This window comes from Ursus maritimus, unplaced genomic scaffold (assembly GCF_017311325.1).
Source record: "Ursus maritimus isolate PB19 unplaced genomic scaffold, ASM1731132v1 scaffold_9, whole genome shotgun sequence".
Lineage (NCBI taxonomy): Eukaryota > Metazoa > Chordata > Mammalia > Carnivora > Ursidae > Ursus > Ursus maritimus.
The window spans coordinates 12092739-12105975 of NW_024427107.1; the positions used below are offsets into that span (position 1 = coordinate 12092739).

General features: G+C 42.8%; 1 protein-coding gene across 2 annotated transcripts in view; it reads right to left on the reverse strand.

The window, feature by feature from the left end:
- CA8 (carbonic anhydrase 8) overlaps positions 1-10414 on the reverse strand; it is an 81514-nt gene extending 71100 nt beyond the window's left edge. For both annotated transcript variants that reach the window (XM_008706724.2, XM_008706723.2), the window contains exons 1-2: positions 9825-10414; positions 8452-8643 (exon numbers count right to left, since the gene is read on the reverse strand). In XM_008706724.2, the coding sequence (XP_008704946.1) occupies positions 8452-8643; positions 9825-9924 (292 nt within the window). In that variant the 5' untranslated portion in view covers positions 9925-10414. The remainder of the gene's footprint in view (positions 1-8451; positions 8644-9824) is intronic.
- Positions 10415-13237: the final 2823 nt, after the last annotated feature.

Genomic DNA, 13237 nt, shown 5'->3' on the forward strand with positions numbered 1-13237 from the left:
AAAAAAAAAAAAAAAAGGAAATACATGGATCACAAAGGTTTACAGATATTCCCAACTGCAGAGCAAGCGCCCGGCATCTTCTCCTCCAATAACCACCCACACTGTGGATGAAATGCTTGTATTTCAGCCAGCAATGCCACAGCTTGTGAGTAACCTCAAAAATCACTCTTTCCCACTGGCTGCCCGATGTTGGTCTTAAGAAAAACCAGGAAGGAAGTCTGGACTGTACCCACTCCCAAAGGTGGAATGTACCCCACCTCCCAAACCAAAAAGAATACATGGGAAAAAGCTTCTTGTAACATCCCATGCCACACCCCGGCCTGCATCATCAGAATTCGAAAACACACCCCTCGCTGGGGCAGGGAGGCCCTGACCTGAGACCTGGAGGCCGGTTCCCTAAGACTCTGCTTTCAACAGAAGGTGGAAATTGTCTTAGAGGAGGCTGAGCTCCACGTGGCTGAGGAAAAAGAAAGAGCAGCATTGTGAAAGGAAGCACATGTGAAATGGGAAAGAGGATTTGAAAAATCTTTCCCCCAAAACCTCTTCGTAGGGCTCGTGCACACAAGCCCCTGGTATTTCTGAGCTGGTATGGAGCAGTCTCCCAACACTTTCCTACAGAAATGGAGGAAAGTGACCTTGACAGTGAATTCGGGGCCCCAGAATACAACGCCCATCTGATTGATGCCCAGTATTGCTTTCCTAGGAACCAAGCCTTTCGTCTAGAACTGGAGGACAGAGCTGCTATTTTCAACGCCCTAGAAACTCAAACTGCACCAATTTATGTGCTGACAGGGAGCAGTTCCAGGCCCACAGGGCTTCACTTACTCATCCTTTCAACTAATATTTTTATACCAGGTACCACATTAAATGCTTAAGATACACTGACTTGGCTGAAACTGACCAAATTCACCAGCCTCCAGAATCTTACATTCTATTACAGTGAAATGGAAATCCGCACGTTTATGAAGATCAACGTTTTGCTGAGTGGTCTTTGGTCACCACCTGGCAGATTTGTTAGCTGTGAAGCCATTATGTTCAATAAAATTATAATAAAATAAGACCCTCATGGGTCTTACACTCCATTGGGTTGAAAATAAACACAAAGAAGGGAAGCATTGTGCCCAGGCCTGGTCCCCAGGGAGAGGTGACAAAGACGCAGCTTTCAGCCAGCAATCAAGGCTCTGGGTACCTTTCGCTTTTGCTGCAGATGAATAGTACAAAGTTAAACCACACTAAAATCACATGGCTGTACAAAGCCATAAAAAATAACAAAATACTGAATTCAGAATTTTATGAGGTGCCAGCTAAAAGCATTACCTGTTCATCCCCCAAGAATGATTGCATTGATAGACTAAAAAGAAATAGTAGCTCTGTTTTACCCATTTGGCAACATCCCCTTAAAGCATTATTCTCCCTTTTCACAGCTTGTTTTTTTATAAGGAAACTAGTCCTACCAAAAGGGGTTCGCTTTTCCTATATTTATGAGCGTCAAAGTTTGCCGAGTGATATTTTGTCACCACATGGCAGGTTTATTAGTTGTGGTGTTATTATGTTCAATAAAATTACAATGAAACAACATGAAACTCCCACCGATGACACGCTGCACTTCCTTAGACTAACACACTGTGGATAGAATATAAAATAAGCTGATGCCAGGGACGCCTGGGTGGCACAGCGGTTAAGCATCTGCCTTCGGCTCGGGGCGTGATCCCGGCGTTATGGGATCGAGCCCCACATCAGGCTCCTCTGCTGGGAGCCTGCTTCTTCCTCTCCCACTCCCCCTGCTTGTGTTCCCTCTCTCGCTGGCTGACTCTATCTCTGTCGAATAAGTAAATAAAATCTTTAAAAAAAAAAAAATAAGCTGATGCCACAGCCGCTAGCTGCTTTTTCTTTAATGCTCTTTAATACGCATGGCTATTATGCTTATACATATAAAAAGGGCTCCTTTCAGAAGCCTCTGCAAAATCTGAGAACCCCATAAAGACGTGCTCTATAGGCATTTACCTAACTCTAGCTAAGTTTCCGCAAGCCTTTGCCAGATAGTTCAACGGCTGTTGATTAAGGAGTATTCCCCCTCGTGGCATTTGAGTTCAACACGCGTTTTAAGATGGACTCCATGCCCAGCCCTGTGCTGCCCACCAAGGATGTAAAAAGAAGGACACAGTCTCCGTGCTGGCAGGGCGTTCTCAGTGCTTAAGAAACTTAATACTGTCGTCTAAACAGATTACATGAGGAGCAGTAAGGGAAAGCACCAAGGAACCAGCAGGGCACCCAGCAAGGACCATGCCAGAACCAAGGGGGCATCGGAAAGTCAGAGACGACCTTCCAGAGAAGATCACCAAGCAGAGTCGGGAAGAGTAAGCTAAGAGAAGTGAATAAGTACATTCCAAGCAGAGAGAAGGGGCTGAGAAAGGCCTGCGTGTATTTCAGGAGAATAAAGGTAGGCTTCAAGATGCAAGCACCAGGAGGGGACTCGTAGGCTATGCCTAAGAGCTGGGAGTTTATTACGCAGGGAATCACCAATAGCTTTTAAGCAGAGGACTAATATCTTTTGCGTTTTAAAATATTATTTCCAGGGGCACCTGGGTGGCATAGCGGTTAAGCGTCTGCCTTCGGCTCAGGGCGTGATACCGGCATTGTGGGATCGAGCCCCGCGTCAGGCTCCTCTGCTATGAGCCTGCTTCTTCCTCTCCCACTCCCCCTGCTTGTGTTCCCTCTCTCGCTGGCTGTCTCTATCTCTGTCAAATAAATAATAAAATCTTTAAAAATATATATATATATATTATTTCCATACCTTCATGGACAGTGGACCAGCAAAGGGCAAGCCAACTAGTTGGCTGTCATAACCCAGGCACAGACGGTGGGGCCCGGAGACAGAGTCCACCAGGGCCGTGTCTCCAACACAGAGGGAAACTGTTAAGGGTCCTTGATGCGTCCCCCAAAGGATCTAAAGACCCAAACAGTTCATTCTCGACTTTATAACCTAATAAAAGATTTTATAACCTCAGTTTAACTTTTAAGGAATCCAAAATGTATTCACGAAACATGCCAAAAAATAGTATTAGTGCTTCTAAAAAGCATTTGAAATCTTAAAAGCAAAAATCAATTATTTTATTGCCTTTAGCTTCCAACCTACAGTTTCATTTCATATTAAAGAACGAATATGGTCAGCTCTTACGAGTGGAGATAACACTGACAGTGTGGGGCGGGGGCCAGTTAGCCTGGGTCTGCATCAGCGAAGGGAAGCAGATTAAGGCAACTGTCCACGTAACGCAAGACCCCCAAAGTTAGCTAATAATAATAAAAAAATAAAAAATAAAAGTTAGCTAATAATAAGGATAATCATAAAGAAATTCAACCCTGACATCTCATATAGGTAAACAATACAGAGCCACTTCCTAAGTGAAAATAATTTTAAGATATTTTTGACAACTTCATCTTCTAATCAGCAAGGCTATTAAGAAGCACTATAAAAAAGTTGTCATGTTTTTGAAAAAAAAAAGTATGATTAATAATAAAAGTAATCTAGCCTAAATTTAATATTGAGAATTATAAGAGACCCAGAAGTAAAACTAATTAAGGTTTCTATAATAAGTTACAGTGAAGGACACAAATGACCTACCCTGATTAGCAATTTCTCCCCTACCGATGGCCCATTAAAAATGTCATTACCCTTAACACATGGCTTGTCACCAGATGGAATGACATTCTTTGCAGAAGCTTGGCCAGTCTCACACTTTCTCATGACTTGAGTATCAGTGCTCAGGCTAGAAATCTATAGTTGTATTTTTATACTTAAGCTACTCTTTATTCTGCTGTAACATGTCTGACTTTCATTCGTGTACCCTAAACGTGGACAGTCCTGTGCTACAGTGAGTCACGTGTCCGACAGAGAGATTAAATGACAGACGTGGCAGCCTTAATAACGTTCTCCATACTCAAGGTGACGACAGGACCTAGTATGGGATGCTCGGCTCAACTCCATGTTAGGAGGCACTCTGCCACCCTGAACTAAGCTCAGAGCAGAGGGTGAAGCACAGTGTGGTCCAGTCACAGGGGCTCCACCCCAGCGCCTCCCTCCCACACTTCCCTCCTCTCCCCTGTTCCACAGAGCCAATCGCCGTCTTCCTGTGGATGACATCTCAGAAAACTCCCTGTGTCATCCCTCCCTTTCCACTGCCACTGCCAACACAGCAGCTCCCACTCTCTCCCAGATCCCATCTTACTCAGTATGGCCAGGTGGGGTTTCCTAAAACAACATATTTTACAGGGGGAAAAAAAAGGTTTTACTCTTTAGACTTGATTCAAGATCCCTCATGAGTTTGCTCCAACACAGCCTCTCAATTTATGTGTTAACCTCATTTAACGTGCATCCATCTTTTCTTCCAGATACACTTCAGGATTCACTTGTCCTCATCCAATGTCTAGAGCTTCCCATAGCTGTGTCCTTTTCGCTTATTGCCCTCTCTTCCCATACATTCTAATCTTCCCCATCCACATGCTCTTCACCTCCAGTGATCACTGCAAATGCTGCTTCCTCTGCCCATCCTTCCCTAATCATGGCAGCCAAAAATCATCTCTTCCTCTACACTTATCTTTCACAATCCACCACTGTAATCTTCTTGAGGGCAATTTGGGGGCCTGATCTCAATTTACCTGATCCAAAACAGGTAACACCTTGCAGAAGGTAAAACAAAGATTGCCACCTACATCCTACAAGCCAGAGAAAACCAGTAGAAGAAGCCAATGCATATTGCTAAGTGAAAGAAGTCAATGTATGCTTCCAACCACATGACACTCTGAAAAATGCAAGACTATGCTGATGGTAAAAAGATCAGTGATTGCCAGGAGATGGAGAGAGGAAGGGAAGAGTAGGTAGAGCATGGAGGAGTTTTAAAAGGGTGAAACTATTCTGTAGGACAGTACAATGGTGGAGACATGTCATTTCACCTGTGGAAGCCCATAGAACGTACAACGCCAACAGTGAACCCTGATGCAAACTGTAAGTTTTAGGTGACAATGATGTGTCAACACACGTTCATCAACTGTAACAAATGCACCACTATGGTTTGACTCTTTTGCCTCTGGGTCAACAACCAGAATGCTGACAGCCAGATGTGAGCCACCACATCCCTTTCCCCAGAATAATGGATAAACCTACAAAAGTTCCTTTTACAACATGGCCAGATCCTTACATAATCACATTACTGTGATGTTCACCAGATCGCAACCCCTGACCATGCGCACAGAGCTTCTAATCCAATTTTTAGACCCATTCTTAGATATGAACAAAGACCCAAAGATAACTATACATTTGAGAAAAACTCCCATCTTAAAGAGAGAGACCAAATAGAAGAAAGAACCCAGAACAGAGACAAAGAACAGGAAAAAAAAATACAGAAAAGAATGGAGAAAGAGTGCGCTTATGAAATAAATACCAGGAGCTATACTTGAACTAAAAAAAAAAGAAGAATAAACACAACTTTTTTAGAAGTTATAAATGTAAGAGCAGAAAATAAAAGTTTAATAGAAAGATTAAAAGATGTAAGTTGAGGAAATCTACCAGGAAGTAGAACAAAAAGACAAAAATAGAGGAGTTATGCAAGAACAAAATAAAGGAAAAACAGAAAACTTATCAGTTAAGTAATATAAGGAAATTCCTAAAAAGTGGAAGATACAATTATCCTGATCAAAAGGGCCACCAAGCACCCAGCACAGAGACACACAAGGTATCCAAACGCTGGCCCTCAGGAAGTTACTAGAAGATGGAGGGACCAAACCAAGAAACTCCCTGAAATGAGGGATCACCCTCAAAAGTGGCTTCCCAGCATCCAGGAAACATGGGATTGGACACAAGAGAAAAGCAAGGGCACCTCCTAGGCGTAAGGTCCAGGGAGCTGCAGGTGAAGGCGAGAGGGCAGGCCTAGAGATCAAGCAGTCCGGAGGGGCAGAAGAAGGGAGAGGCCTGCAAGGGGAGGTGGGAAGGACCAAGGGGCGGGAGGGAAGGACTTCTAGGTGCAGCGCAGCCATCTGTCAGAGTCTGGAACTAAAATCATGATAGGTAAGTAAGAAATTAAATCACCAAAAATGCCTTAACTCCAGGGGAGAAAAACTTCACATTGTTCAATAAAGGAAACAGAATATAGCCTCAGCTGGAAACAACAGCTACATGGTCATAACGATAAAAATACTGAGTATTAATTTAAAGAAAAATTGTAATTTAAGTATACAGGGACAACAAAGGGGAAAACCAAGATGAAGGAGGGTAGTAAGAGAACCAGCCTCATTTTCCATAGCAGGGAGATCACAGGTATCTTAAATGGCAAAGCAGGACAGGATGAACATACCCATAAGGGATGGAGACAGGAGACATAGCTAAGAGTTGACAGTGGTTGTCACCAGGGCAAAAAAGTTTTAGGTGGGGCCTGGGGGGTTGGGGTCTCACCAAGGGCAGAGAGAAACAACATATAGCACTAGTCAAAGATTTAAATTATGTGTATATCCTATTTTGATAAAGTTAAGCCTGGAATTAAATAAATGAAGGACACGGTGTTCAGGGCTCACAGACTACTCCTTTGAGAAGTTTAAATATCCCAGGAAAATAAATGGTCCACACGTGGTATTTTTTTGTTCCCTTGTTTTTTTCTAAGTTTGAGAAATATGGAAAAGACAGAAACAGCGAAGACGACATTATTCCAGCAGCAAAAAGGAGACAGGGCATCTCAAGGAGCAAGCTCTCTAAGGAGGCAGGAGTAAGGGGTCTGGAACATGGGTATCCAAATTAGTCTGGGAAGGACAGAGAGCTCTCCGCTGCTGGTTAGGGTTGGAGGATGGGGGGGAGGGGGTGGCAAAGACTGCAAGGGGAAACCTGTGCTTAGAGAGTCGTGGCACTACTTGAGAGTCTCTGTTTTGGGGATGAGAGAGGGGGACAAGGAAAATCGCGAATGTTTGAGAAGGTACCAGAAGGAAATATTAAATTCAATTTGATCAAGTAAGTTGGATCTCAGAGCAGAGAGTATTTGTACTCAGTCATTCCTCCGTGCTTCCATATTTCATAACTCGTCTCTAACATTTTTATACTAATACTTTAAAGGACTGTCTTTTAACTAAACTATGAATCCTCAAGAATGGTCTTATGCAGTTGTATGCAACCTATACTCACTCACCACACTGCCCGATGCAAAATGCATTTTTGTTGTACGGATATATAAATGTTTATTTCCAGAAATACAAAGGCATGTCAACACACTAGTACACATATATTACATTAATATGCTTTTTATAAACCAGGACAGTCAGCATTTAATAATTTTACTATATAGTTTAAAAATAATATCTAATGTCCCTCAAGGATAGCACCCCCCCAAAAAAAAAAGTTTTATTTAAGTTCAAATTTACATCTGAAGCTGTCTCTCTTTGACTACACATAATAACACCGGATTCTGTTTGGGATGATACCCATACCTTGACTCAACTCAGAACATCAGAAAAGACTACATGAATCTATGACTAGTCCATGGATTCTAAATTAAAGTTCAGGAACATTCACAATGACTTTTAAAACACAGATTCCATGGTTGGAAACCAGTGCCTGCCCTGTCAAATAATAAACCTAAAGACTTTATGGTTTGAAATATTAAAGTATTGATTCACAATTAATTTTGAGTACAGGTGATCTCTGTTCAGTAGTACTTCCTAGTATTTCAACATACTCTAATTTTATATTCTTTCTAAGAGAGAAATCCAACTATTCACTAAGAAAGGCATAAAATTAATGCTAATTTTTTAAAATTCTTCTTTCTTCTCCCCTACATTTAAGCCAATTTCCTTGAAATTTCCAACACCTCTTCCACAAAACATTTCAAATCTATCTCAAACAGATTCAAAGGGAGAGGAAGAGCTAAAAATAAGTAAATACAAACACAAGCTTTGGCCATTTAAATCTTTTCTAAGTTTAGAGGATGTTTTTGATTGCTATTAAAATTCCCCTTGCCACATTAATACAGTAGAGAAAATTAATTTGAGAAGTCTATCCCGAATGCCAGATTATGGCAATAAATCCTAATCTTTAGTTTTGCAGAGCACTGAAACAGAGAATTATAACTTTCTGAATGAATTAAGCTAATGAACCACTTAGGACAAAATGCAGATTAGTACACCTGCATATACTTTTCCCTAAATCCCACAAAGTTTAAGTTGATCAACTCAGGTTGTTCCAGCAACATCATATAACACGGAACAACCAAACTACCATTTCCATAATTTCATCCTTTTATCCTTTCAAAAAGATCTTAGAAATTAATTCAAAAAATGTATTTTATAGTATATTAAGCTATCCTGATGATGATGCTATGTTAATTCTACCTTTGAAGTCATATAAGCCAAATCAATTCAATAGCTCCATAAGAACTTTTAATGGTCAAGGGCATGCAAAAGCATTTTCTCATATACCTGATTTTGACTTCAGGATAACCTGAATGGTATGTCCATCATTGGTGACTTCGCAGTCTCGGCAGACCACATAATTTGGGGAGAGGCGGACGTCCAGTAGTGAGGGGTCATATCTAGCTTCTCTTGAGTTTAAGTTAATGGGAGACTGGTATTCCCCATTAGCATCAGGAAACACCAAGCCCCACTCAACACCTAAGCACAAAATAAAGCAAATTTAGAACAGGTTAAAACGAGTTCCAATAAAATTTCACATGTACAAGCTAGTTTAGACACTGTTTATGATCCTTGACATTATTAAGGTTATGACTACTGTTTCCTTAGAGATGAAATATGGTAAATGTGTATGAATTTCTGCATTCATATTTTCAATGATCTAATGCCATCAAATACCACATGCAAAGTATTGTACTAACAAAATATTCTACTTGTATTTGTCCACATAGATGTAATACTATGTGACCCTAGGAAATTTAGGTCATCTTTAAGTGATGTGATTGAAAAAGAATCAATAGTTCCACAAAAACTTCCTCTGCTCATTAGTTCAATTACATGCAGTACTTGAAAAATATCTGAAACTCTGAAATTGCTTGACAAGAACGAAATACCATAAATCTGATGCTAGTGAATAAACACCTCTTATCAGAAATGCAAATACAGCAATTTTGAAGTGGGCATATGCATATATATACGCACACCGATATATTCATACAATATATACATATATTCTCTTGGCATATTTTATAAAGTTATAAATTCCACATGTATTTCGACATCAGCACCAGTGGTCAAATCTATTAAGAGTCCTATATCTTCCGGGATAGACGTAGCAAACAAAACTTTTTTAAAAAGTCAACCCCCTTCCGACCAAGGCCACTGATTCAGCTTGAAATTTAGGACTTCTTTTGGAAGAGTTGAACACCGTTAGTATCCTTCATGGAAAGAGCAGTGGCAAGAATGCTTTCTCCCAGCAGAGTCCTCACAGCAAGCAAGAAACGAGTAGTTTCGGGAACACTGTGTACCCAAGGTGCTGAGTGGAACGTAACGCTGCTCTTCGCGGGCGCTCAGTGCACAGAAGGCTTACAGGCGCAGCTTAAGCCTGGCCCTCCGCACGGCCGCAGGTGCCAACTGCTGCCCGGCAGCGCGGCCAGGCTCCCCGACGCGAACGCAGGCGGCGGGCACGCCCGCTCTGCCTGGAGCCACTTCGGCCCCAAATCCGGCCTGGGGAGCGGGAAAGCGACAGAGACGCACGTGGGAGAGAGGGGACGCGGCGGCGGAGCTGGGAGCGCGCAAGAGCTGCAGGAACTCCGCGCTCGGCGAGACGCACTCGCGTGGCCCGGGACCCCGGACAGCCCGCCCGACTCGCGGCCGGTTACCTTCTTCGTAGCCCCACTCCACCCCCTCCTCCTCTTCCTCTTCATCCTCCTCCTTCTCCGGGAAGGCGACGGAATCTTCGATGAAGCTCAGGTCAGCCATGGGAAAGGCCGTGGGTCCCCTCGGCGCCCTCGCCCGCGGTGCCTGCGCGGCCGCAGGGAAGCGGGCAAGAGTGGGCGTGTGAGCTCGTGTGAGTGTGAGGCCGAGCGGGTGCGCGTGGGGGTACGAGCGCACGGGTGTGTGGGTGTGAGCGCGCGAACGGGCGCGAAGCGGGCGCGGGCTGGGCCGGAGTTTTCGGGCGGCCGGGGCGGGGAGCGCGTCCCGAGTCCCGGCGTTGGGCGAGGGGTGCCGCAGCTCCAGGAGCGGCGGCCGGCGGATTATAAACCCGACCGGGGCGTGTCTGGCACGGAAGGATCCGCCCCCTTCGCTCGATGGCCCGGGCGCCGGGGGCTGGACAGCGGAGAAAGGGCCTGGGGCTACCGGCCCCACCAACGAAACTGCAGAAACCGGGTCGCCCTACCTGCGGGGTCGGCTCCCCACTGGCGGCTGGCCCACGCTTACCTTCCAGAAGCCCGCGAGTAGTCCAGGGACCAGTGTGTGCAGGCCCTAGACCAGGGGCTTTCTACCTTACTTACTTTCGGCTTTACTGCCGGAAATACCAAAAAAAGCGGAGGGGTGGGTCCGGAAGAAGAGAGATTAATTGCCATGGATAAGAGAGAAGAGAGGGCTGGGAAGACCCCGTAAAAAGTTTCCCGCTCTGAATTTTTATTATTGGCTATTTACTTTATCATTCGTCCTTAAAGGACGGTGGAAAAGAGAATGGAAAAATTTCCAAGAAACTTGGTAGCTCCTAAAACATGTAAGACAAAATTGTTTTAATCTAGAAAAGTAGATATACTTTGGGGATTTTTTTTTTCCCTGAAAGAAATTATCTCAAAAGCAAGAGTAGTGAAAAGCAATAAAGAAAGGGTGTTTGGTTTTAGTTTAGGAGTGTGGGGTGCTGCTGCAGGCCCAGCTGGCTGTGTACCCAGCTCCCAAACGCCAGGTGAAATCGTGTAAATAATGAAATGCACACATTGCATAACAGACAGGAACTTTCCTGATCCAAAGAGGTCGCATTGTTACCTCTTAAACATGCTTCCCAACGACTTAATGCCTTAACCCACGTGTTGCAATGCGCTTTAAAAGCCCCAGCTAATAACCCCTGACCAGGTTAACTGCAAATTTTTAGAAGCTCAGATTTGGACCTTAAGCAGAATCTGTTTTTATATGTTCTGTGCACGCACCAAAACGTCTGTTAGCAGTTTGAATAGCCGGTTCTTAAATCATCCCATCTTTAAGAACGCTTAATTCCTCTTAGGATGGAGATACTCCAGGGGATTTTTCCGTTCTGTGCTCCTTACCATTCACGGCCTGCTCAGCCCCCCACATTTAAAAAAGCCGCTTAACAGGCTATGAGAAATTACTCCACAAAGTGGGTTGGGATTGAAGGAGGGAGCGCAAATCAATCAATTCTGACACTTTCTGGAACATTTAGCAAAATAGGTGAAAACTATTGGTCAGCTTTAGCTTTGAGGATTCCAAACATTAGTTAAAAAAAAAAAACATTCCCCCTCAACATAGAGACTAGAAAGTCTACCATTAGGAGGACTTGAATCACAGTCTAAGAGAGATGAAATTCATTCTTCTACTCACTGCCATTTGGGTGTTCTTTAGTGGATAGCCTCTCTCCTCTGTTCCTTAATAAGCCTGAGATTGAAAGAAGTGTAAGGCTACCGTAAAGCTATAATTTTTAAAAATAATAAGCCCTACCCAAAGTATTAACGGTTTTCACTGAAGTTCTTCTAAAAGGAACATTTCATATATCTTTCCATTGTTGAAAACTTTTTCACAATCTTGAAATTTTCATAAAACTTTCTTTCTAGAAGTATATTCACACATTAATCAAATGCTGCAGCTAATGGAACCTGTAAAAAATAATAAAATCATTTTGCCACCCTGAGCTCATCAGCAATGTCCATCCCCCTCGGCCCAAACATGCATAGATGCCAAACTGTAACCATTGTGTGACCACCAATGTCATTTAAAGTATCACATGAATTATAGAGATGTTTACCAAACCAGAGGACAGCAAAATCACCATGGCAAAAAACTCAATGTTCCATGAGCAAATGGTGTGCCATATTTACTGCAGACAGGCTGAAAGATTGAATTACCAATATTGAATTTTGCAGCTAATAGACCATTTCGTATATAGCCAACAATATATCACTATTTATAAATGCAGTTAACTACTAGACAAACATATGTTTACCCATACTTGTTCTTTCTAAATTATTCAACGTCGTGTGTATAATGTAGCTCCTAGGATACTCTACCCAGCAACATATGAACCATTCCACCCTGCATCCAAGTATTCAATTAACAGCCTTAATTGCTTTGAGACTGCGTGCTTCAGATTTCTGCTAATTAACAGCACCTTCAGACCTTCTCTTCTCAGGTCCCTGTACTATATTATTGCTAAAGATGGAATTTCTATTTCTAGTTATTATAAGGTATCTGTCACCATAAAACCTAAACACACAGACCGAAGATATAGGCCAATTCTCTGATTTATAAACTAGAACAAACACACCTAAATCTAATATCAGAAAATCTAAAAATATTCATGCTCTGTATTATGAACATAAGGACTCCTCGTATCCCCGTATGTAATTTTTTAAATATTTCAACCTAATATCATATTCGATTCCTTAAATTAACTTTCTATTGCTCGCTTTTAGTGTTTGCATAACTGAGGTCAAACCACATCAGTAGAACAATCTGTTAAAACTAAGACCTATATAACTAATTGCTATTTGATACTAAGAAAATAGATATAGAAATACCTGGGGCACCTGGGTGGCGCAGTCGTTAGGCGTCTGCCTTCGGTTCAGGGCATGATCCCAGCGTTGTGGGATCGAGCCCCACATCAGGCTCCTCCGCTAGGAGCCTGCTTCTTCCTCTCCCACTCCCCCTGCTTGTGTTCCCTCTCTCGCTGTCTCTATCTCTGTCAAATAAATAAATAAAAATCTTAAAAAAAAAAAAAAGAAAGAAATAGAAATACCTCAAAGGGACAAACTGATCTAGATATCACAGGGACAAAGAGACACTAAGATTGTTTCACAGCACCCCTGACTTACACACCCTTCTCCTCCCAATTTTTTCCTCTCCTCTGCCTACCTAATCAAGGCTTTCTTGCTGTGTTCACGAGTTTCGGCCCTACAGCAGTCACAAACAATTATTACCTTCTTTTTGTGTGCATCTTATGCTCTGGGAGCACCTCCAGGACAGAGCTAACATATGTATGTCAAGTGGCTTCTAACCGGATTGTAAATTTCTGAGATTCAACAATGAATTACATTCCTTCATGTGC